This window comes from Theropithecus gelada, chromosome 19, assembly GCF_003255815.1.
Source record: "Theropithecus gelada isolate Dixy chromosome 19, Tgel_1.0, whole genome shotgun sequence".
NCBI lineage: Eukaryota > Metazoa > Chordata > Mammalia > Primates > Cercopithecidae > Theropithecus > Theropithecus gelada.
Window position 1 is genome coordinate 46,541,766 of NC_037687.1, and position 24,007 is coordinate 46,565,772.

The following is a 24,007-nucleotide window of genomic DNA, read 5'->3' on the forward strand; positions in this document are numbered from 1 at the left end:
CTCCGCATGGTCAGTGGGCAGTGCTGGGCTCATCAGGGAGCCAGAGGCAGCACCAGGCCGCGGGGAGCAGGACGGCGGATTGACACAGCACGGGAGGGGCCGAGGCCCGGGGGGTGTTTGGTGGGAAAGCCATTGTCTTCCCCCTCAGTCCTGTGCCGAGACCGGGGATGGCCCCGCCCTGGCTGGCCTCACCTGCAGGAATGCCTGCTGCGGCCTGGGCAGGACCTGGATGACATCGCCACAGCTGGCATCCTGGCCAGCTCAGTGGCCCAACTCAGCAGCCCCAAGTCTGTCCAGAAAGTGGCCAGGCCTGTGGGCAAGTCCCCAAGCCCCACGTGACACTGAGAAAGGCCTGAACTCGGTCTCCCATCCCGTGGTGCTGCCTGATTCATGCTGACTCTTGGGGCAGGCACAGGCCTCAGGCCTGGCAGGGGTGTCTGGGCCACCAGGCCAAGCCCAGCTAGGCTCGTCTCAGACCATGGGAGGCAGGTCCTCGCCCAGCTCCACTCCCGCCCACCACTGGGCTTCACTGCCCAGACCCAGCCTAGGGTCTGGAGGATCCCTGTGTAAGGGAATGGAGCAGATCCCCAGCAGGCCCCCCCACACCTACCACCCGCACTGAGCTGTGTGACACTAATGTCCCCCAAGGGCAGAGTCGGACTCCATCTGGATCACACACAGTGATGGCCCGTGGGGCAGGCCCTGGGCCCACAGAGCTGCCCTCCGGATGGGGCAGGTCACCTCCCGTAGCATCAAGGAGGCCGTGACCAGGTCAGCCCCCTGCCCCATCCCGGCGGAAATGCCCTGGGTTTGTGGGTTCAATTCCTGGGCCAAGACAAACACCCCACCGAGACTGCCCGACTGCATCCTGTGACCTTCCAGGGAGAGTAAATAAAGCAGGAAACCCCATAGCTAAGCCCAAAGGAGAGGCAGGAAAGAACGATCAGGACGCTGGGGAGTTGAGGAATGCAGGCCTTGGCCCCCGATCCTAGGGCCGGAGGGGGAGCATTCCTCACTGTCACTCACAGTCAGTGAAGAAGGAGGCTGCGCTCGCTCAGACCGGAACACTACCCAGCTGCTGGGAGTCCATAGGCGAGTGGCAGGCCAGGCCCGGCAGCTGCAGGACCTCGGGGAGTGCCATGCACGGGAGGCTGGATGGGATCCAAGCTCAGCACGCCTCCTGTGTTGGGGCAGGCTGCTCTCCCCATGCAGACCCCTGCCTGCATGGTGAGGGGAACAGGGGGAAGCACTGCTAGGACGGATGGGTGAGCCCGGCAGGGTGGCCCTGAGCCAGGGTCTGCATTGGCACAGCCACAGCAGGAAGGCTGTACCTAGAAGCAGCACAGCTGTCCCCATCCCATGGGCTCAGTCCCTGCAGCCACCCTGGAGCTCCAGAGGACCCCAGCACTGAGGGCCCCACACCCTCTGCCTGTAAGACTCCTGCAGCCTCGCCTCCCAGCCCCTACCCAGGTCCCTCTCCTCCTCGCCCACCTGCCCTCCTTGGCTTCCCCGCCTTCCTCTCCTCTTTCCCGTGCTCACCCAGGAGCTTCTTGTGCCCCTGTCACTGGGGGCCCAGCTCCTATCAACCTGGAACAGCAGTGGTGGCCCACGATTGTGTTTCGTCCCCCACTCCTGGCTCTGTCGCTGCCCTCAGGGTCCTGGCCACTTGTGACTGACGGGGTGCTGCTGATGTCAGAGGAGGGGAAAGAAGTGACAGGAAGTGCCCCCGCCTGCAAAACAGGCCTGACGGGGTGAGAGGGGGGCACTGAGGCATGGAGTGACCAGGTGGCTGGCAGGGACCCAGCAGCACTGGCCCCGGCCCACCTGGCATATGTCTCCTGTGGCCCTGTGGTCAGGGGCACCTCTGCCAGCTTTGCTCCCCTCCCAGCCAGCGCCAGGGGCAGGGGCCCAGCCGCTAGACTTCCGGTCAGGCCTCATCCTCCGAGACGGCATGGAGTGCAGAGCTCAGGCAGACAGGCATGGCAGCCACGTGCCACCCCAGCCACAGATACCCTCTGTGGCAGGCGCCAGGACAGGGAGGGCTGTCTTCAGTGTGGGCACCATGTCCACCCCTCCTGCCGGCCACAATGGTGAGCCAGTTCCCTGGCCTCTTCTTACTCCTTGGGACACTCTGCCAGGGTGTGGGGGAGGAGACTCAAGGAGCAGCCTGGGCCAACACAGCACCCGCTCTCGTACGGGGCGCGCGGGCCCCCTGAAGTTCTGGCAGCAGACTGGGTTCTACCCACATCCCATGCAGGGTGGGGTGAGCTGGAAGTCCTCAGCCCCATGCCAGCTCAGCCAGCCCTCAGGGCCTGCCCTGGGACCCTGGCCAGAGCCTGCTGTCCTGCACCCCCAGAGCCTGGCTCACTCCCATCCATCCCGAGGGCCGTGTTCCACAAATGAAGCGCGCTCTTTGGAAGCAGCTCTGAGGACGCTGCCTTTGTAGCTGGGTCAGGCCCCGGAGCCCCTGGGGCTGTCACACTCCGGGTAGGAGGCCTCGGGGCTGTGATGGATGCTTTGAGGCTCCAAGGAGCTGGCCTGGGCCCTAGGCTCAGCAGGAGCGGGTGCCGCCTGAGGAGACCAAGTGGACTCAGAAGACCACCCAGGGGCCACTCTGGCCACACTTGGGGACTGGGCGGCGGGAGCAGCGGGGCTTATTCCTCTGAGCCCTGCCATTTCACGGGGCCATGATGGGACACTAACCTAGAGGCTGCCCTGCCCATTCTAGGGTCTGAGTACACAGAGGAGTCGGGGATGGGGCACAACACTGGCTGCAAGAGAGCCATGAGGGAGGCTGGGGCTCCCCTCGTTCCAGGAGTTTACCAAGCACCTGCTGCGTGCCAGGCAGACAGCAGGGTACGGGCACCGCCCTTGCAAGGCCCAGAGGTCATAACCAGGCCCAGCTGTGCTGTGTGTGCCATGAACTCTCAAAGCACAGGAAGGGGCAATCAGAGTGGGCTTCCTGGAGGAGGAGCCTCAACACAGGCCCACCGGAGGAATAGGAGCACGTCTGGGAAAAGGGGCTCGGAGGAGGTGGCCCCAGCTAAGGAAACAGCAGGTGGGGAGGGCCAGTTCTTGGGACCCATGGCCTTGGTCTGGCCGCCCCTCCCAGGAGTGGGTGAGGGAGAGGCTGGAGACCAGGCCAGGCTGAGAACCTGGGCTTCAAATGGGGCTTTTTGCCCCATTCATTCTAAAGAGATGGCCCAGGCATCCGAGGGTTGTGCAGCGGCAGAGGGAGCTGGGCAGACTGCAGGAGGGGTGGGGCAGGTGCAGGGGTGCTCTGGAAAGCCAGAAGGAGGTTTGGCACTTGCTGGGGGTTGGGGCATGCAGGGCAGCTGCTGCCCAGCTTCTGCTGTGTGATTCCCAGTGTGGCATCTGGCTATAGCTTGGCTAGGGGCTGGGGGTGCCTTCCAGCCTGGACTAGAGAGCTTGACGGTATCTCCAGGCTGCCAGGGTGGGAGGAGCCTGAGAGGGCCCGGGCCGGCAAGGGAGCCCTCAAGTTGGTGCCCACCCTGCCAGCCTAGTGCAAGGACAGTGACCCTCACACACTCCAGGGGCCCCCGCCCAGGCCATGGGTGTTGTAACCACCATCCGGGCCAGACGCTGGGGCCAAGTTGCTGGAGGTTGAATCACTGTCACAACCCTAACCACACACAGGCAGAAACTCCCCGCTCCCGGCCAAGAGGGTTGTGTGCAAGGCCTTCCCCGAGGGTGCACAGGCGAGGAAGACCAGCGGCGCCGAGGGGACCCCCGGGCCGGCACGTCTGGGCGGCGCCGGGCCTGCCCCCGGGAAGGGCCACCGCGGAGCATGATTTATACCTGATTGCCGCCCTCTGCGGAGGCTGGGCCAAGAACACAGCCCACTACTGAAGTTAGCCTGGTTGGAAGGCTGGCTGCACTTCCCGGGGCTCCCCTTTGGTGACCAGAGAAGGGCCCGTCCAAGAGGAAGCAGTTGAGCTGGGCTTGGGGCACGAGCCACGCACAGGAGGCCTCCCAGCACCACGTGCCAGCTTTGCAGGCTCTTGGGGGACCTGAGGGGCACTCACTTTATGCTGGGCCCAGCGGTGCCCTCGGGAGACCCCCACCCTCGGAGTGAGACATGAGAAGCAAACGAGCATATCCGTCCAGGGGACTGCTGCAGGCTGGATGGACGGTGCAAGGAGAAATCACCAGGCCTGGGACAGCAAGGCAGGAAGGTCTCCCCTGAGAGGGGACAGCTTTTATGCAGAGACCCCTCGGATGAGGCATCACAGGCCAAGGCCTGGCACCTGGCACAGGCCACAGCAAAGGGCCTGAGGTAAAAAGGCCTGTGTGCCTTAAGGTGGCCTGGTCTCTGGAGGATGCGGCAGCAGGGAGGAAGGGCAAGGTGGGCCGGGATTGTGCGGGCTGGGGTTTCAGAAGAGCAGCAGCAGAGGCTGGGCAGGCTTGGCACATACCCTAGGAACAAATGAACATCAAGTGTGGAACCGGGGCTGGCTGGTCATGCACGATGGAGGAATGGTGTCCGGGGTGCTGTCCCCAGCCCCCAGGTGACAGAGGCTCACAGAGGTGGGGGAGCAGCCAAGTGGGCTCCAGTTACTCAGGTCTCCTTTTTTGGGATGCTGTGCCCTTCAGAAAACCCAGGAGTGCAGGCCGGGCCAGCCAGGGGTGTGTGTGCGCCCAGGGCTGCCCCAGACACAGGGCAGTGGTAACCAGAGTTGCCACAGGCCTGCCCGGGCTCTCCCCCATGCCAGACCCCAGACCCCAGGATGGCCGCCCCCACCTCAGCCCCTTGGAGGCTGGGGCAGGGAGCTGGGCTCTGAGGAGGATCCCTGCTCTGTGTAGGGGGTGGGGGCAGGTCTGAGCGTCTCCACGCCTGCCACCCTTAGGCCACAGCCATGGCAGAGGCGCTGCGCTGTGAGTGGCAGGCAACAGCCCTACTGCCTGCCCAAAGCCGTGTGCCCCCAGCCCGCCTGATATCCAGCACCGGGGTGGCCAACTCTGGCACTAAAGGGGTCCCAACATGAGGGACTTGTGCCCAGTGAGTGTCGGGGGTGATGGCCTGTGTCCCAGTGTGGACTTTCATCCCTGTTCGCCAGCTGAACCCATCATCTGCCCTCCGCCAGCCACAGAGGTTCAGAATCCTGCGTCTCACAGCCCAGCCCTCGTCAGCTCAGGGTCTCCTGGGCCCCTCCCACAGCAGCGATCGGCAGTGACGGGCCATGCAGGGCAGGCTCTGGCTCTGCGCCAAGGCAGGGTCTGGCAGGAAGGCCCTTAGGAGCCAAGGTCACTCCGCCTGGTGGGGGCTGGACCTCACCAGGAGGTGCCGCAGGGAATTGCCGGGTGCCCTCTCCAGCCAGGGAGCTGCGCATTGATCAGGGCCCCCTGCCACGCACCTGGCCAGAGTGTCCTGGGGCCCCAGCCTCTGCCAGAACATGGCCTGCCCAAACCCAGCCCCCATGGGGTCAGGGCAGGCCTCACCTGCCTCGGGTCCTTGTCTGGTGCTCAGGCCAAGTCCAGCAGTGGAAGCTGCCATGAGGAGAGGCTGATGCTGGGATTCCACAGAGTCCGGGGGCGGGACGGGCACACCCTTGGGCTGCTGAGACTCTACGTGGGGGGCTGTCCAAGGGCCTCCTTCCTAGGGGCCATGCTCCAGAGCCCCACAGAGCCTGTGTGGCCCCCAAAGCTCTGTGCTTAGGAAGTTCTCTCCATGGTGGCCTTCGCCCCACTAACATGTGGCAGAGATGAGTTGGATGCGAAGCTGGGGCTTGGACATCTTGGCTCCCCTGGAGATGGTGCCGCTGCTGTTGGCAGGCGGGGCCCCGGACCCCTGCCAGCCAGCTCGTGGGGCCGTGCCAGCCACACCTTCTCCCCAGAAACCTTTGCCCCCTGCAGCAGCTCCGGGGGTGACTCTTCCCCATTCTGGGATGTGCAGAGACCCCTCTTTTCAGCCGCGGGCTTCCCCACTACGCCACAGCAGCAAAACCCCATCAGAGCTCTGAGCCAGAGTTTGGGCCTGAGGCTCAGGGCCAGGGCCCACGGAGTCTCCCAGTGTCTGCTATTGGGGAGACATGCGCATTTCTCCTCCTGGTGCCCAGGGATTTGGCTGGGTTCCCCTGGGCCCGGAAGCACAGGCTGTTCGGGGTGGACACGCCACGGGCTACAAAGTAGACCCAGGCTGGGCCCCTGGCCACAGGTGACAGGAACCTGCCCTAGGGGGAGAATGGAGGCACAAGAAGGGTCCTGCAGTCCAGAGCTTTAGCTGGGAAAGCTCAGCACGGGGGGCCACCCTAGTCCTTGTCCCTTACCCCCCGCCTCAGGCCCTCCCACCACAGCCAGTGTGAGGGCTTCGTGTCTCCTGGCCCCCGGCCCTGTGGTGTTGGCTGCTGGCCTCTGTGGCTCACGGCAGCTCCCTCTGGCCCGCAGGTGTCTGGTGGCCCGACATGCACCGCCTGGCAGACCGCATCCACCTGGAGGAGCTGGCCCACATGGGCATCCTGAGCGGCAGCGTGGACGCCATGGTCCAGGCCCACCTGGGGGCCGTGTTTATGCCTCACGGGCTCGGCCACTTCCTGGGCATTGATGTGCACGACGTGGGAGGCTACCCAAAGGTCAGTCAGTGTGGACATGGCAGGCAGAGTGGCTTGCCCATCAGCTGCCGCTGAGCCTGGCCCCCGGGGCAGGGTGGGACTCTAGGAGGCAGCAGGGGTGTATTGGGATAGCAGGGATGGACCCCCTGGCTCCATGTGGTACACGGAGGGCATGAGGAGGGGATCGGGGCCCTGGCCAAGGCAGGGATGCATCCATGAGCGTTCCACAGACCTGGACATAAAAGCGGTGCTGTCTGCACTCTGGGCCCTGGTGTCAGCTGCCCAGAAGGTGGCACACAGTCAGGATACGGTGCATGGGGCCCCACAGGACAGTGGTGCCAAGGACAGGTCTTTGTGATGGAACTGCGTGGCACCCCTCACGTCCAGCCGCCTCTGGCTTCATTTAGACTTGGGGAGTTGATGAGGCTCCACCCACTGGTGACTCGCCCTGGCCCCTCACAAGCCCAGAGCAGCCCTGCTCTGCTGCTGGTTCGCCCTCTGCCTCCCAGGCCCCTGGACCACACACCTGTGACCCTGCAGCCTCCTCATCCCCAGGCATTCTGGGGACCCTTGGCAGATAAGGGAGGCTGGGGGCCATCTCCAGACAAGGCTGCCCCAGCCCTCAGAGGACCACTCAGCGGGTACGTGAGGCTTGAGGAGGCCCAACCGGGCAGGTGGCTACGGCCTCTCAGCTGGGCGGGCGGGGCGCGCCCGTCCCTGCCCTTGGCCGGCTGCCCAATGCAGGGGGCTGATTGTGCAATCGTGCACGCCCTGGGGCCCCCCAGCCGGTTAGCCAAGACAAGGCCGGCCTCTTGGCTGCAGGGTGTTTTGAAAGCACTAAGAATGATTTTTTGGCAGGGTGGGGGCGGTGGGGGGAATTGCTTAAGAGAAGCATTATTATTCAATTATTTTTTTCCTCAAGTGTAAACAGTTAAATTTGGAGAAACAAAATCAGTTTTAATTTCCTAATGTCTATTCATCCCATTGTGCTCAGGGAGCCAAGAACTGGGCCTTCCAGACATTGTTAGCTGAGGTTCATTATTCATTAGTCGCCAAAGCGCTTTTTTCCACCAGCAAAAATTGGCAGCAAACTGTTTTCATCTTTTCCAGTAAGCACCTCTTTGTGCTCAGTCTATTCTTCTGACAGATAAACATTGTGGAAAAAATATGGCTTTTCCTATAAAAGTCATTTGTTTTATTTCAGGCCTGCAGACACATCTGGGGCTCCTCTGCTTGGAGCCCAGTAAAAGTTATGGCCTTGTCAAGCCCTATGCCCAGAGGCGGGCATGGGCACGGTGAGGGCAGGACCCCTCCCCACCCCTGAAGGCTGCACTTCCTGGACCACAGGGGCTCGTGCCCTCCCCACATGCCCAGCCCCTCCGCTTCTCTTATGACCGCGCCCGCACCCTGTTCTCAGTAGGTCTCCCGGGCAGGCCCCTAGAGCCAGCACCCCGAAGGGGCTAATGCATTGCTGGGCTGAGGCAGGCCTTGCCCCTGTGCCCGCCGGGGATCCCTTCTAATCTTCACCCACCCCCAGTTTCAGTCATGGACCTCAAGATTTCAGAGAGGAGGAAAGTTCGTTTCCCTGGCGAAACGAACCTGCCCCCCAACTGTGTAGCGGTCAGGGGTGGGCCCATGGGGATGGAGGGGTGACTGGGAGGAAGGAAACCTGACGTTGGCAGGCCCTTGCTTCCCCCAGGCCCCTGGCTTCGACCGCCGTGGGGTGGAGAGACAGGGATGGGCACTTCAGGAGTAGCATGAAGGAGAAGGATGGGCGGCGGTGGGGTGGGGGTGCCTAGCGCAGGCTCTGAATGACAGGGACGAGAAGGTCCTGGAGCAGAGACCCTGGGACCCCCAGCAGCTTCTGGGCAGGAGACAGGCCTCAGCGGAGTCCACATGCACCTCTCACTTGCACAGAGGGAATGTCACTCCATACGGTTCCTCAGCCACGGGGCATCCCTGCCCTCCAGCCTCAGCTCCTGGTCAGCAGCCCAGAGGCAAGTGTGGTAGGGCTGGGGCCACACTAGCCAGGCTATGGTGTCTCATCGCCTCCTGCCCGGCCTGCTCTCTCCAGGTCAGCGTGGCTCTCCCTGCCCCCCGTGGAATCAGTCACAGCCTCTCTGGCCATGCCCAGCGTGGAGGCCAGGCCAGCCTGTTTCTGGTTACCTTACGTGAACTGCTAATTGGAGTCTGATGTTCTTGGCCCCCAAACAGTCAGAAATGACAGCTCCCGCTCCAGCAGCTGGGCTTCCTGGGGAGGGAGTGCAGCCCGGCAGGGCAGGCTCAGACCCTGACCAGAAAGCGTACTCGTGCCCACTGGCTCAGAGGCCCTGGCCACCGGCTGGATGGTGCCCCAGGGACCTGGGGCGAGCAGGAGCTCTCCTGTAATTCCCCGAGCACCCGCTCCTCTCAGCTGTGCCTGTGAGTGGACAAGGCCAGGCTGGGTGCGCATGGGGCAGTGTGGGGTGCAGAGAGGGTCCCTGCAGGGAGCGGCTCTACCACCGTCCCTCAGGCGTCCTCCAAGGCTGGGGGCTATTTCCCAGGGCCCTGCCGTAAGGCCCAGAGCACTCCTCTGGGAGCCACACCCGCCAAGCCACGCGCACACGGCACGTGTGCACTGGTGCACTAAGGCTGGCAGACCCACCCTGATGACGGCACCTGTCCTCCCCGGACAGTCACGTGGAAAACCTAGGCCTCGGCCTGGGGGAGCCGGGACCACGACTTCTGGGGCCAGTTTCCACTTGGGCTGCCTGGAAGGAAAGCTGTGGCCCCAAGAGGCTTCATAGCTGCCTTAAGAGCTTTTTGGGCTTCAGCGGTTTGGCATCTGCCACTCCTCTGGCCAGGAGCAGGGCCCGGCTGAGGGCAGCCCAACCCTAAGCAAGCCCCGCAGGCCTTTCTGGGCATCTCGCACTGGGTGTGTGCACATGGGCGGCCACAGGGCTTCTCAAGCGAGCCCTGGGGTAGTGTGGCCAGGGACACTCAAGATCCGGGGGTACGTGCAGGGTGGAAGAACTTATCAGGGTGCCCATGGCCCAGCAGAGCAGGGGCGAGCCTAGGCTGAGGACCTCAATGGTCAAGAGAGCCCACGAGACTGGCGCCAGCCCTCACGTGCCCATCTCTCCTGATGAGGCCATGGCGAGCCCTGGAGCTGCTCATCGGGCCCCTCATCTCTGTTCCCCACAGGGCACGGAGCGTATTGACGAGCCCGGCCTGCGGAGTCTGCGCACTGCACGGTACCTGCAGCCAGGCATGGTGCTCACCGTGGAGCCGGGCATCTACTTCATCGACCACCTCCTGGACGAGGCCCTGGCGGACCCGGCCCGTGCCTGCTTCTTTAACCGCGAGGTCCTGCAGCGCTTTCGCGGTTTTGGTGGGGTGAGTGCCCATGGGCCCCATTCTTGCTCCCAGAACATCTGCCACCAAGACAGGGGCCCTAGTGACGCCTTCCCTTGAGGTGGGCTCAGCTTGCCCCTTCGTGTGGTCTGTCACGAGATGGAGCCTCACCCCTCAATAGGAACAGACGGAGATCCTGCAAAACTCCTTCCTGCTCCAGGGGCTCCCATCCACCTGGCGAGGACAGGGTGAGCAGGTGACGTGAGCAGATGGCTCCATGAAGGAGCCTGGTGGCCACTTCCCTCTCCCAGGGAGTGTCAGCTGCTCCCAGCCCATGGTGGGGTGGGCCTGGAATGGGCCCGGCCCTCTAGCCTGGCACATGAGGCTGCTCTGAGATAATGCGTGTCTGTCGGCTTGACCCAGGTCCGCATCGAGGAGGACGTCGTGGTGACTGACAGCGGCATGGAGCTGCTGACCTGCGTGCCCCGCACCGTGGAAGAGATTGAAGCATGCATGGCAGGCTGTGACAAGGCCTTTTCCCCCTTCTCCGGCCCCAAGTAGAGCCAGCCAGAAATCCCAGCACACCCGGGGACCTGGCCTTGCAACCTCTTTTCGCGATGGGCAGCCTGCTGGTCAGCACTCCAGTAGCGAGAGACGGCACCCAGAATCAGATCCCAGCTTCGGCATTTGATCAGACCAAACAGCGCTGTTTCCTGGGGAGGAAACACTTTTTTAATTACCCTTTTGCAAGCTCACACCTTTAATCTGTTTTATACCTTGCTTATTAAATGAGCGATTTAAAATGATTGAAAACAATGCTGTTCTTTAGTAGCAATTAAAATGTGTCTTGCTGTCATTTGTATTCCTTTTCCCAGGAAAGAAGCATTTCTGATACTTTCTCTCAAAAATCAATATGCAGAATGACATTTGCAATAAAAGATTTCCTAAAATGGTCCTTTGTGCACGGCTTCCCCTTTATTCTTTATTCCTTTGCAGACGAGCATTTGGGACCCCATACACCCTGAAAAGATGGCTCACCTGGTGTCAGTGTCAAAAGTCGGTTCCAGGAAAAGGGTGCTGGCGGCACAGGCCCTCTAACGGCTGCTTCTGCCTTGAACTGGCCTGGTGGGACAAGGGCAGAGTCTTCCCTGAGGAGCCTGCTTTGAGCCCCTGGGACTCGGGGCTCTGGTGTCACCCTGTCACTTGCTCTAAGGTTTCCCAAGCCTAACAGGATCAGAACCACTGGGGCATTTGGTAAGAGATTCCTGGGACCCCCTCAGACCATCTGACTCAATCTCGAGGGGCAGTGGCCTAGGAATTGTGTATTTCACAAGCGCCCGCCAGATGCTCCTAACAGACAAGTGTGAGCAGTACTCCCAGGCAAGGTGGTTTTAGCTTGTCAGTACCAGTGCAGCCTGAGGTTTGAGGTGGGGCAAGCAACGCTGCGGGAAGATCCTAGGCACTCAGGTCAGACTGGCCAAGTCACCCCGCGCCACACCTTCGCGCAAGTTAAAGGGCGGACTGATTTAACACAAGTCTTTCTGATACAGTCACTGCCTCCAAACTGGATTTCTGAAGGTGGTAGAATTACGTAGCGCTTGAGCTGCAGATATTTAAAACCGGAGACTTGCAGGGATCTCTTGTCCTTGATTTGTTTTTCATGTGGGACACCTTAGCCAAAGCCAGCCTCTGTCAGAGACACTGCCAACGAAGGCAGCGCCACAGCGAATTTGCAAAGACCGTTTGTCCTCCCTAAGTGTAGTCCTTGACTAAACTCCACCAGGCAGGAAGCTAGCCAGGGCCCAGCCATGCCTGTTGAAGTATCTGTCCTTGCCTCACCTTCTCCAGTTCTCCCAGGGTCCCACAGAACAGCCCACCCCTGGAGCTGGTTTCTAGAATTCTGTACACCATTCCAGGTTTGCCTTCTCACAGAGCTCCCATCCAGGAGTTACCAAGCCAAGGTGAAGGATGACAAGTGAGAAAAATGCCACAGATGAAACCATGAGGATGAGGGGGTGGAAAACTGTAGCTGAAAAGACAGACATTTTCAGAAGTCACCAAAGGCCAGCACGGTGGCTCACGCCTGTAACCCCAGCACTTTGGGAGGCTGAGGCAGGCGGATCATGAGGTCAGGATATCGAGACCATCCTGGCTAACATGGTGAAACCCCGTTTCTACTAAAAAATACAAAAAATTAGCCAGGCGTGGTGGTGGGCGCCTGTAGTCCCAGCTACTCAGGAGGCTGAGGCAGGAGAATGGTGTGAACCCGGGAGATGGAGCTTGCAGTGAGCCACGATCGCACCACTGCACTCCAGCCTGGGCGACAGAGCAGGACTCCGCTTCAAAAAAAAAAAAGCAAACAAAAAGGAGCAAGGAGAAATCTCTAATTCTATCTAAACACTTTTCAGAAGGTCACTAGGAACAGAGAGGTCACATGTTCTTCCTGAGTCACTAGGTCAAAGAGTGCTCTTTAAAAAAAAAAAAAAATTTTTTTAAATAAACAGAGACAAGGTTTTGCTATGTTAGCCAAGTTGGTCTTGAACTCCCGGCCTCAAGCAATCCTGCCTTGGCCTCCCAAAGTGCTACGATTACAGGCGTGAGTCTCCACCGGTCTCAAAGGGCATTCTTTGGAAGCATAGGTCTAGAGGGCCAGCAGTAGCTATCTCCTCTACCCCCGTGTTTGTACCTAACTGTCTCTTCTAACCTCTGCAGAAATTTGTGCGGCTTCAGAAATCCATTAGAGACCCCTCCAGAAAGCTGTATAGTGCTACAACCCTTCTGAAACTGTGTCTAGGTATTCATTCAATAAGTAATTGAGCATCTACTCTGCCAGTGCAGGATACAAACATGACCCCTCCTTTCTAAGCCTCTAGTCTCCTGAGAGGCCTTCACCTCAAAGGAGTATGAACAAATATATTGTTTCAAACACTGCAAAGTGCTGTGAAGCAAGCAACACGATAGGCTTAGCGTAGACAGCCAGGGGGCTAAGACAGAGGAGGGAGCTTGTTAGTGAAAAGTTAGGGGAGATGCTTCATTCCAGACAGAAGGAGCTGTCCCAGGAAGGGCAGAAAAGAGCTTGGAAAAGCCCTAGAGCCGAAGCAAAGTGACACAGGAGGATGGAAGGAAATTAAGTTGATGAGGGGAAACACCACGCCACAAGGAGCCTGGGTCTCACCCCGTGTGCAATGGGGAGCAACAAGATGGTTCTGGATAGCAGGCAGTGACACTGCCATCCAGTAACACTGAAGAGGAGCCAGTCACCAAGTCCAGGCAAGAGAAGAGGATGGCTCTGCATGGGAAGTCAGGGTGGGTGAAGCAGACAGGTACAGGAGCTCCATTTAGAAGGTGGAAGTGAAAGGTGGAGATGCGGAAGCGCGTTTGGTTCTAACAGCTGCTTTAAACGGAGGGATGAGAGGTGGCGTTTGGGCTGCAAAAAGTGTAACGCGTGACTGTTTCACTGACAACTTTATTCCTTTTCCAAGTTCAATTCTATAACCCCCATTTCTCTAGATGCCTCTACAGCTTTCAGGCCTAGAGCTCTGTGAGGAGTGGGATATTACAGTAAAATAATACCTAGGCAATGGTGTTCTCTGAGTGTATGTAAAACTGTAAAACGCATATGAACTCTCTGGCTAGGCACAGGCAGTGGATGAGCTGATGTAACAGTGCTTTCGTCAGAAAAAGACCTGGCCCCCTCACAAAGATGTCATCGCTTGGTAAAATTCCCCAAGACACGTTATTGGATTCTAAATTACAACTAATTCAAAGAAGTGAAACGGGCCACACTTCCCATAGAAATAATTCCTGACCTCCACTTTTTATTAAGATGCAGCAAGCAGAAATTTATTTCCCAAGACATGAAAATAATAATTGAGGAATCATAGAAGAAAAGCATTTAAATGGCATTCCCTTGAAATACTCAATTCACATCAGCTCCCTGGACTCAACGATGTTTATGAAATCAGCAAATTCCTCTCTATACTCTATGGCATGATGTAAATGAAGACGGTGTCCACATGTACTACAAAACTCCAGATAGGGGAATGGCCTTACTTTACATTCTTTATCTACCTCGAAACAAGAATTTCTTCCCTAAATGGGAACCATGCTCTGAGACACTAGGTGATTAAACAGGAACCCATTTATTCACTTATTCCTTTCCCTATTCTGGTATAATTTTTAGTTTAGACCAAGTGACTAAAAATGTAACTAAAGATGTATCCCATGTTCAGAGAAAACTATTTTCCTATCCACTAAGGGCAATCGGGGAGATCTAGACTTGGACGCAAATACCTCTGCCTGTCTCCCCACTTTCCCCACCCCTACCCCCGGCTGTCCAGTGTGGGAACAGGAAAGACGGCAAGGCGCCTGCCTGGGCTTCCCAGCTGTTTAACATCTGGACTGCTTTTTGGTATCTAATATAAAGAAAGCCACAATGAAAGACAAGTCATTGTTCCAAAGTTGTTTTTTATTTTAAATTTGTTGAAAGAAATAAAATTATATTTAAAAAAATAGAGAAATTTCACAAATTGATGAAAGCCAGGAACAAAAAGAACAAGTTAGTACTTTTTCCTGAGAGGCAGATCTAACAGCTGCAGAACGGACTTTTTCCTTCCCAGCTTTTGTCAAACAAAACAATTCTCCTATTTCTAAGGCATCAAAAAGCACTGAGTGCGAAATCGGCTGTTCAGATACAAGGTCTCAAGCCCTCTAATGGGGATTAGGAAACGTGAAAAGCTGCTACAATTTCCTCTCCTTTAATACCAAATGTTAAAAACTGTCTATACTTCTACTTGTTATGTAAATTGGAGAATTTCACACTCATGACCTGCATTTCAGACCTGGTGGTGTTTAAAATCTTACTACTTAGTATCTGCAATGGCATCCCAACAACTGATTTCAGGGGCCAGCAGCAGGAAGAGCTGCTCTGATCTTACCATTTGCGGCCAAAACCAGCCAAAGCGCACCTATCCCAGGAGACTCATCTTATGCAGCTAGAAACTTACGCTAAAGCCTAACTCCTAAACTGCTGGACCTGCCCACAAGGGCAGATCACATCCTAATGGTTCACAGGTCACACACAGAACGAAAGTTACAGAAGTCACCTTACAGTTCCCAAAACTCTAAATTGATTCATTCCCCACACTTGGTTTCCCTAATTTTATACTGATAAATCTATCAAATTACAATTTCCAACCACTCCAGGAAGACAGACAACACAATGGTTAACATTTTTGTTCTCTGCCTAATTGCTTGCTTGTGCTAAACTTTGCATTTCCATGGGTAACAGGAAAGCTTGAACTCATTTTTCCAAAAGATCCAATCTTGTGTTCTGATTTGAAATACTGAGTACACACCCCTGATGATTTCCCTCAAGTTTCTTTTTCAAGATACTTAAGTCAATTCACATAACTCGTAACCATAAATTCCATGGGGGCATCGAATTCCCAAAGATATTTTTTTAGTAAATCAGAGATTGAAATGTCTGTAGCACCTACCACAGGTGCTTATACATTCAAGTGACCTAATGCATCTCCAATTAATTATGTAATACCAATCAGCTGCTAAGGATCCAGTAGGATCCTGTGGTGTGTCCTGGCTAGTTATTCAAAACATCTCTCATCCTTCATGGGTAGATCCATACTCCCAAGGTAAGCTGGTGTTGGACCCTAGAAACCCCCCTCCTGTCTCCTGGCTCTATAGGGAGTTAATAGCCCTCCTGGGACAGCATCTCCTGGGCTCCTGTTTTACATTCAGAAGGGCCTCAGAACTCTAATAATGGCTTTGCTGAGTTCCTGGGCACCATGATGCCTTCTGCCAAGAAATGGCGCGGTCAGCACTCTTCCACCAACCAGAGGGTGCAACTTGAGTTTCATTCTGGCTACCTCATCCCAAGTCCTAGTAAGAAACAGCAACGTGGCCAAAAATGACCATGTTCAAATAAGATACCTGGCCACACAAACTTTTAAATCAGTTATGACTCGGTCTCTCATCTCCAGCCCAGGCACACAAAAAATACACAAATTTGAGCCAGAAGTGTGCTAAGAAAAAAAGAGAAAGAAAACAAAACAAAACAAAACACAAAAGAAAAAACGTTGACAAAGACAATCTAAACTACCAACACTGACGTAAGCCAGACTCGAGAGAGTCCCTACTTTAGCAACTGTCATTTTTTATCTCAACAAAAATGTCAATCTCCTGAGTTTTATCAGCATTTTCTAAAATAATTTATGGGACACAAAAGCATATAAATGAATAAACAGAAGCAGTGGTACAAAGTCTGGAAAGTCCACTAACCAGAAAAAGAAATGTCACAAAAACAATATCAAAAGACGTATTTAAGAGAAATAAATTAAAGGTTAAAACCTTACACTTTCAAGTTTTCTTAGACAATTATTTTGGGAGATGGCATGGAGTTGATACATTTCTCTAACAGTCACTTGGTTAAGATCAAATACCAAAATGAGCCTTCAGAATAAATTTTTGATTTTAAAAATAATGGCCCCATGGTAGCTATTTTGAACACAAGAGAAACTACCTTCTGAATTAATATTCCAAACCCTAATTAGTACGCTGTGTCATCAAACTGTTAAGACATTTTGTTTACTAACTTGGCTGTCAAAATTGTATCCAAAAAAACACTTACTTTACTAGCATCTGCACAAACTAAAATTTTGGTACACAAGTTTCTCTACACCACTGAGTTGGGTTTTTAGAATAAAATAATGCCAATCTAAGCGCAAAGGTATCCCAAAAACATAATTCCTATGCTTTAGTTTTATTTTTGTGTTGAATCTATTTGCTTCCTAAATGTTATTTGTATATTTTAAGTCAATTGGCCACACAATGCCTATAAGATGTGATGAGGTTTCTTTACTTAACCTGACATCACTATTCAAAAACTTGTACTTTTGGGGGAAAACAGTACTAATTATGTTAAAACAAAGTTTATGCCATACATAAAATCACTCCAAATTACTCACTCATTGCTTTCTATAGCTCTATGAATTTATAATACATAATTTAGAAGAAAATCACAAATAGATTACCATAGGTGGCATTCAACTTTTCTTAATCCAATTCAGTCTACCCATTAAAACCAAGAACCTTCTGCATGGCCTGCCAGTTCCCCATTCCTTTTGTCAACTTAAAAAAGAAGCACTTCTTGGGAAGTCAGGATTTATTAAGAACATCGGGATCCCAGATAGTTCTTTTTTTTTTTTTTACCATATACCTTAACATTTGGGGGATTTTGACCCCCACAAAAATCTCTATCATTTAAAACCAGATATTCGAATTACAAGGCTAACATTTTTAGCTAATCAACTCTTCAGTGCTGATCCTAGAAAATAACCTTCAATGGGTCTTTGAATCATGGAAAAGGACAACTTTCAGCCACTGACATGAGTGGTGTCGGTGGTCACACCTTTAATGTTCAAACCACAAGCTGTGAAGTCTGGAAAGGGTGAGGTCTACTGTCCTGCACTGTCGCCATCTGCTGTCGTATTTTCAGTGCTAATGGACTGTACGTTGTCTGCAAGGTTGTGCGCGTGCTCAAGAAACAAATCTTTGAGTACACTTAATTCCTTGGTCAGCAATTTGATTTTTGCTTCCAACCGTTCATTCTCTTCCTTGAGCTGATTGACTCTCTGCAGCGTGTCTTGTGCTTTCTGCTTGCTTTTCAGCCGGCTCTTTTTCACAGCCATGTTGTTCCTCTCTCGGCGCTGCCGATACTCATCGCTGTTTCGATCCATGGGCGAGCTCTTTTTGCTCTGCTTGCTGGGAGCCACGGCTTTGCCTCCTCCCCCAGGGCCAGCAGGCACCAGCTGAGGAACCTGCTGCAAGCCGCTGGCATGTGCCTGGGTATGGATAACACTAATTCCGTTCACCCCTGGAGTGCTGTTTTGCTGCGATATCTTGCTCATTTGGGCACTCTCCTTTGCCAACACAGAACAGGTAGAAACGAGAGCAAGGTGATCAATGGTTTCCACGCTAAGCTGCCAAAAAATCTTCACATGTACCTAGTTAAAAAATAAATTGCATTAAAATGTTTGAAACGACAGGATCAAATAAGATTAAACTTGTATGTACCTAACATCAGGCCAACATTAATTGATTCTGCTGAGAAAAGTCTACAGCAACTGCCAACTGTTGCAATGTTTCTGAAGTCTAAATCATTTCACTTAGAACGGTAAGTCAGTACACAAGCACCATCAGGCGAAACTCAGCCCACCTGGATCCCTGAGGGCACTGCCCTTCTGCGATTGTTATCAAAAATGGGAGGAAAATAAAAGACTGCCACTAATTAGGTGGCACATGTGAACTAACAGCACTTGACAATCTGCCAGGGAGAAGCTGCAGCTGACCTTGGTAGGAGAGACACCTGCAATGAAAGGGGGGAAAGTTTCCATTGTTGGTTCAAGTCAAAACAGAAGGCTGGGGTGGCGTGCTCTGTCTCCAGTATTCATGAGGAATACCATGCTATCACCTCTCGGGGTTCCATGTTCTAATATGCAGAGAGGGAGTCATCGAGGACTTGAGTTCTCTCCCAGAGCTCTCTTTATGGGATATTTTGAAACGGGAGTTTTTTGCTTTATTTTTTAATGACCTCAAACGATAATTCCACAGTTTAACAAAATTTACTGAGTTAGTTTCTTGAATTTAGGAGCTCTGACACTCAATTTGCTCCCCATCCCACCAGGCTTGTAAAAAGTGTGTTTCTGTTTCTTGACATAATTAATAAAACATCAAAACACACTCAACCTGAAACCACAAGGAAAGAAACAGAAGCCCTCATAAAGCATCCAAGGAAGTGCAGGTCCTGGGACCCGGGCTGGACAAAGGAGCTGAGCAGCTGCCGTGCCTGTGACCACTTCGCGCTACCAAATGAGCTCATGTGAGCTCGGAGGATGCACCAGCTCTGAAGCACCTCTGTGCCGCTGCCTGCAGAAATGAAGTCACAGTTTCAAAAACCAGTCACATGTGGATTACTCTGAATCCAATCAAGTCCCTACAGTTGCCCCAAGAAGTGTAAAAGCGTGACTATCCTATCATCAGGAGGCCGCTTCAAGATAAACTGACTCAGTTCAGTGAACGGTGTCCACCAAGGTGTCAGGGCACTCTTAGACATTTAGAAAGCAGTGTTAGGAACATAAACCTATCCTGTTCTCTTTTCACAAAACTGCTAAAATTACATCAGTGGAAAAAATCTGGAGTCAGATTTATACAGTGATCCCACAATGAGGGAAAGCTCAGTTAGCCAACACCAGTAGCTACATCCAAACCTTTAGCCAGGCAATTCTGTACACGGTTTATTGGTCTCTTTTTAAAAAACATCTTTGCTTTAAAAAGTCCATGTGTCATTACTTTCCATTGTTTTCAAAGCCACACAGCCGGCCCTGAGCTAGTACGTCATCTGTTCTCACTCCAGCACTAAGGCAAGACAGAAAGCGTCCCTCCAAATGATGAAGGCTATCCACTCCAAGCCTATCTTCAGTAACAGACAGTTCACAATTTCCTTTGGTCATTATTAGGTTGCCTCATTTTTCTTTCAGTAGAAAAGTGGCTGTTCAGTATTAATCTGAGCCATGCTTAGTGCCACCTAACATTATTATTGCTTATCTATCTGGTGTCAAGTGAGTAGAAGTGCTTGACTCAATTATTAAGAACTTGGTTAACACCTCTCCTGAGACTGTCTTAACAATCATAATCATGTTCACCTTATTTCTCTACTTTTTTATATACCAATTATATTTTTAGCCCTTAAAGCTCTCTACAGTCAATGTGGCCATGCTCAGAGATAGCAACGATCCAAAACGGTACAGACCGGTGACCAGGCCAGTTCTTGTCTTGGCTGTGGCTCCCCCTATTTTAGTTTGGGTAAATCTCTTTTCTTCCGTGGGCGTCTATTCCCTATATGTAAATGAGGGATGTGGAATAGTAAGACACTTTTCTACAGACAACACACCACGACCTTCAGTCACTAACAGCTCTTATTCACTACAGGGTCCAAGTTCAGCGACGTTCATGCCTGTTTCCATATCCAAAGATACAGGAACAGGGAAGGGCTCTTTCACCTCTGCCTGACTCATCTTGCAAGGTACTAGGCTGAACGTGTGTGGTAGGCGAGGTTTTAAAGGTAAGCCCTTTGGCGTGAAAAGAGTATTCACTGAACCTACAAGCTGGTGAAAATGTAAGAAAGAGAAACTTGGAGATAATCAAAATAACTCCAAGAATGTTTTGTTTAAAAAGTTCTTTAACCATATAAATAGCTCTTAAAGTGAAGAGAAAATTAACCAAGTAAAAGGGGATCAAAGAGCTAAGAGGTTTTACACAGAAAAGGCCACTCTCATTTATGCTTTGTTCCTTCCACACACATTTACTGAACAGCTACAACAGGCAAAAAGTGTTTATTTCAAAGCTGGACATTGAGTCCTAAATTCAAGTCCGGCTCCTCTGTGGACAAACACTATTCCAAAGTTCAGCCTACAGGAAGCAGGGTGGCGCCTGGCTTCCTTCCATGTGAATCACTCAAGTAGGAAACCGCAGGAAAGCTGAAGAGCAGTGGCTCTCAAAGTGTGGTCCCTGGACCAGGATCATCATCATCCAGGAACTCTTTAGAAATGTAACTTCTCAGGCTGCCCCAGACTTAGAATCGGAGTTCTAAGAACAGGGCTGAGCAATCTTTTCATAAGGAGACCTCCAAGTAACTCTGATGACACTGAAGTCTGAGGGTCTCTGCTGTTGATTCCCAATGAATATTGAGAATGGTGGACTAACTGGGTAACAGGCTTTGTTTCAATTCAAACTTAATTCAAGTAATGTTCGTTCATGTCAGTCACATTGAAAGCGCACACAATGTTAGAATGAGTAAAACAAAATCAAATTTTTCTCAAGTTTCAGCTGGGGAAATAAACCTATTAAGAATTTTCCCAACGTTTTTGTCCCTTTTCTCCACACACCTAGAATCCAATATTCCTCCCCTTGCCCACCAAAATAAATTTTTCACTCAGTTTCCTCAATGAAGGTCAACATTTCAAAACAGTCATAGATGTTTCTCCTTGGTCCTAACTCTATTTAGTCTTTGGGATTTGACAATTCCACCTAAAACAAAAAAACTTCCCATCTACCCTTCCTCTCCATCCCAATCCCATCGAAATCACCTCAGGTCACTATCATCTCTCAGGGACACTGGTCTCTGGTCTAGCCTGCTTCCTCCAACCTCTGTCTCCAGAGCAATGGAACACTCAAACCTGAGTGAGTCACTCTCCTGCTGAAAATTCAGCTCTGGCTCCAGTCTACAGGATGAAATCCAAGGTCCTGACCCTCTCTCCTCCCTCACACCACATCTTGACAGTACTAAACCACTATCTGTATCCTAAATGGTCTGTGCTTTCTCTTTTCTTTGGGCATCTGGGAAGATCTGTTCCCTAGGTCTGTCAACTCCAGCCGCGTCGTGTCTCCCTGCGGATCTTCACATGCATCTACTGCAGGGTCCATGAGGGAGGGGACGTCCCCTTTCTGGGAGTACAGAAGTGGGTCACTGGGGCATGAGAAGAACATCAACATCATCTTTCTAACCCAATCCTTTTGAAGTGATTTACAACACACAAAACAAATAGACTGTAAATAAACAACCATTAGAAGCTCATGCTCGTTTTTTTCTTTTTTTACTGATAGAGCTAGAGAGCCACAAACGCAGGAGGCCAGTGTACCTATCAATACAACCACCCATGGAACCAGCCCTCCCAAGAACGCACAATACACCTGGAATCGTGGCTACCTGTACTTACCATTACTGTGACCAAGTGAGGCAATTTTAGACCGTAAGACCAAATTCAGCCCCATGAGGTCCTGTTTGTCTTTACCTGGGGCTCAGCACATAGTGTTTAATTTCCCAGGGATGAAACCATCTCTCCAAGATCAGCCAGCCTTGCGGACAGACATGATGTGCTCTTGAGAATTTAAAGGATATTCTCAATGTTTTGTTTCCCCCTACTTTTTTTAAAAGCAGGTATTAAAAATAACTGAACCAGCCAAGTGTGCCCACCAGAAGCAGGAATCAAGAAGCTGAAATATGCTTCAGCTCCTGGGTACCCTGTAATTATTTAGCCTTGTTTACAGCAACTTTTACCAGAAGCAGAACTGACCTTATGAACGGCTTATCCCAAATACTACTCAAGGGCTAACAGACGACCACATCTTAAACATCAAGAGCTTCCGGATGTAGAATGTCTTCGTAAAGCAAGCCCTCACAGGATTTTCTTTTAAAATTTTCTCGGAGAGTCACACTTCTACGGGAGAAGTCTGCCTTAAGTGACAACCTATTCATACAGGCAGTCGATTTTGACACAACTACCCATTTTGGTGTCACCCATCAACACTGAGACCTTTCTAAATCTTACACATTTCAGGATGCCAGATTACAGTATAAACCTCAAACAAGGGGAAAACCAAACAGTAAACCTAGGGAAGAGAAGCAACACACCAGCTGCCCTGGAAAACAGACTCTCCTCCCCCACACACATGTATTTCCATCCTCCGCATCTGGACACCTCTGCTGGCTGTTTGCCCTGCTCCGCTCCCTCCAACCATGCCCGCGAAGTGCTTCATTTCTTCTCTATTCGACCCGTGGGTGTTGCGTGTTCTTCTAAACTACGTTCAACAGTAAAGTGCAGGACATTCAAACAGCTCCACAAAGCAAAATATTATCTCTGCGAAGTCATGCATTTAAAAACTAGTTGCTTTCCCTATTTTATTGATCAGTCTTTGAACTTCTGAACAGATTTTCGATCACCGCAAGCTGAGCCCTTCTAGAAGAGCAGGATTCTAAAGCTCGATTCGGTCCACCTTCTGCTATTCTGGGAACACCCTTCATCTCCAGGGGCCAATGCAAGCCTGGCCGGTCACACCGCCCGTCTCACCGAGAGGGGGCCGGGCTCCGCAGGGGGCATTCCCCGGCCGTTCGCGCGCTCTCGGCCAGCCGCGAGGGGCGCCCCGGGCAGCGCGGGGGTCGACGGGCGGCGCCGCGGCGCTGGGCCGCGGCCAGGAATGAGCTCAGCGTCCCCGCCGCCGGGTGTTGCCGGCAGGTTGCATCAGACGCCGCGCGGCGCCGCCGCCCGCGCCTCCAGCCTCGCGGGGCCTTCCCGGGCCAGCCAGCCTTCTGGGGCCGGGGCTGGGTTTCCCCGAGCCGGGCCCGCGCCCAGGCGAGCGGCCGGCACCGCCGCGGCCTCCTCCTCCCCGATCTCAGGGCGCCCGCCGCGGCCTCTTTACCTGCTCCTCCAGCCCGCCTGCCCCCAGGCGGCCTCCACTCCGAGCGGCCCCGCGCGGTGCGGCCCGAGCCGACCCAGGCCTCACAGCCCGCGAGTCAGCGAGGAGGAGCGACGGTTACGAAACCGGCAGCCTCCGCCCGTTCCGCAGCCGCGGCCACCGGCTTCCCCTCGTCGCCGGGTCGCGCGCGCCGTCGCCGCCATCCTGACCAATGGGAGCGCCGGCCTGCGGGAGGCACCGCCTTCTCTCGCGACGGGCACCCCAGCCGACCAATCGTGGGCCGGCTAGCGGAGGGAGGCGGGCACACGGCGGGGGCGTGGATTCCGCGCGGCTGGCTCGGCGGGTGTGGCGGGAGCAGGCGGCTGCTCGCTACGGCGTCCGCGGTCGCTCGGCGGCTTGCCCGGGCTGGCTGCGGCCCAGTGCTGTGGACTACTCAGGTTCGTGTCGGAGGCTGAAGAGCCGTCGCCTTGTGAAGGCCAGACCTGCCTTTGGAAGCATTTCCTGAGGTAGTTTTGTGAACCACCGGTGACTGTTTTGATTTCGCCGCGTCCCCTGGGAGCCCCTGCGGCGTCCCTCACAGAGTTTCTCCGAACGGAACGCCCCGCAGGCGGGCTGGCCCTGTCGCCGAAAAACGAGCGGAGGCTGACGCGGTGGCTCCCGCCTGTAATCTCAGCGCCGAGGGAGGCCGAGGCGGGAGAAGGGCTTGAGCCCAGGCGGTGGAGACCAGCCTGGACAACATGGCGAGACCCCATCTCTGTTACTAATTTTTAAAAAATCGAATGAACCCAAATGTTTCGCACGTAGGATTAGCATTGATGTCACATGGGTGAAAGCTG

The 24,007-nt window shown here is 53.7% G+C and overlaps 2 protein-coding genes across 5 annotated transcripts in view; one reads left to right on the forward strand and one right to left on the reverse strand.

Annotated features, from left to right (window-relative positions):
• The window catches only part of PEPD (peptidase D), a 136,012-nt gene extending 125,155 nt beyond the window's left edge, over positions 1–10,857 (forward strand). For all 3 annotated transcript variants that reach the window (XM_025366169.1, XM_025366170.1, XM_025366171.1), the window contains 3 exons: positions 6,406–6,590; positions 9,753–9,944; positions 10,326–10,857. In XM_025366169.1, coding sequence (XP_025221954.1) covers positions 6,406–6,590; positions 9,753–9,944; positions 10,326–10,463 — 515 coding nt within the window. In that variant the 3' untranslated portion in view covers positions 10,464–10,857. The remainder of the gene's footprint in view (positions 1–6,405; positions 6,591–9,752; positions 9,945–10,325) is intronic.
• Positions 10,858–14,349: 3,492 nt separating this feature from the next.
• On the reverse strand, positions 14,350–23,739 carry CEBPG (CCAAT enhancer binding protein gamma). 2 transcript variants are annotated; one of them, XM_025366172.1, is made up of 2 exons: positions 23,175–23,739; positions 14,350–17,923 (listed from the first exon to the last, which is right to left on the reverse strand). In XM_025366172.1, the coding sequence occupies exon 2, from the start codon at positions 17,825–17,827 to the stop codon at positions 17,375–17,377; it is 453 nt and encodes a 150-aa protein (XP_025221957.1). In that variant the 5' UTR covers positions 17,828–17,923; positions 23,175–23,739; the 3' UTR covers positions 14,350–17,374. The 2 variants fall into 2 exon arrangements, with proteins under 2 accessions (XP_025221957.1, XP_025221958.1); XM_025366173.1 differs by lacking the exon at positions 23,175–23,739 and adding an exon at positions 22,457–22,860.
• Between the last annotated feature and the right edge of the window lie 268 nt (positions 23,740–24,007).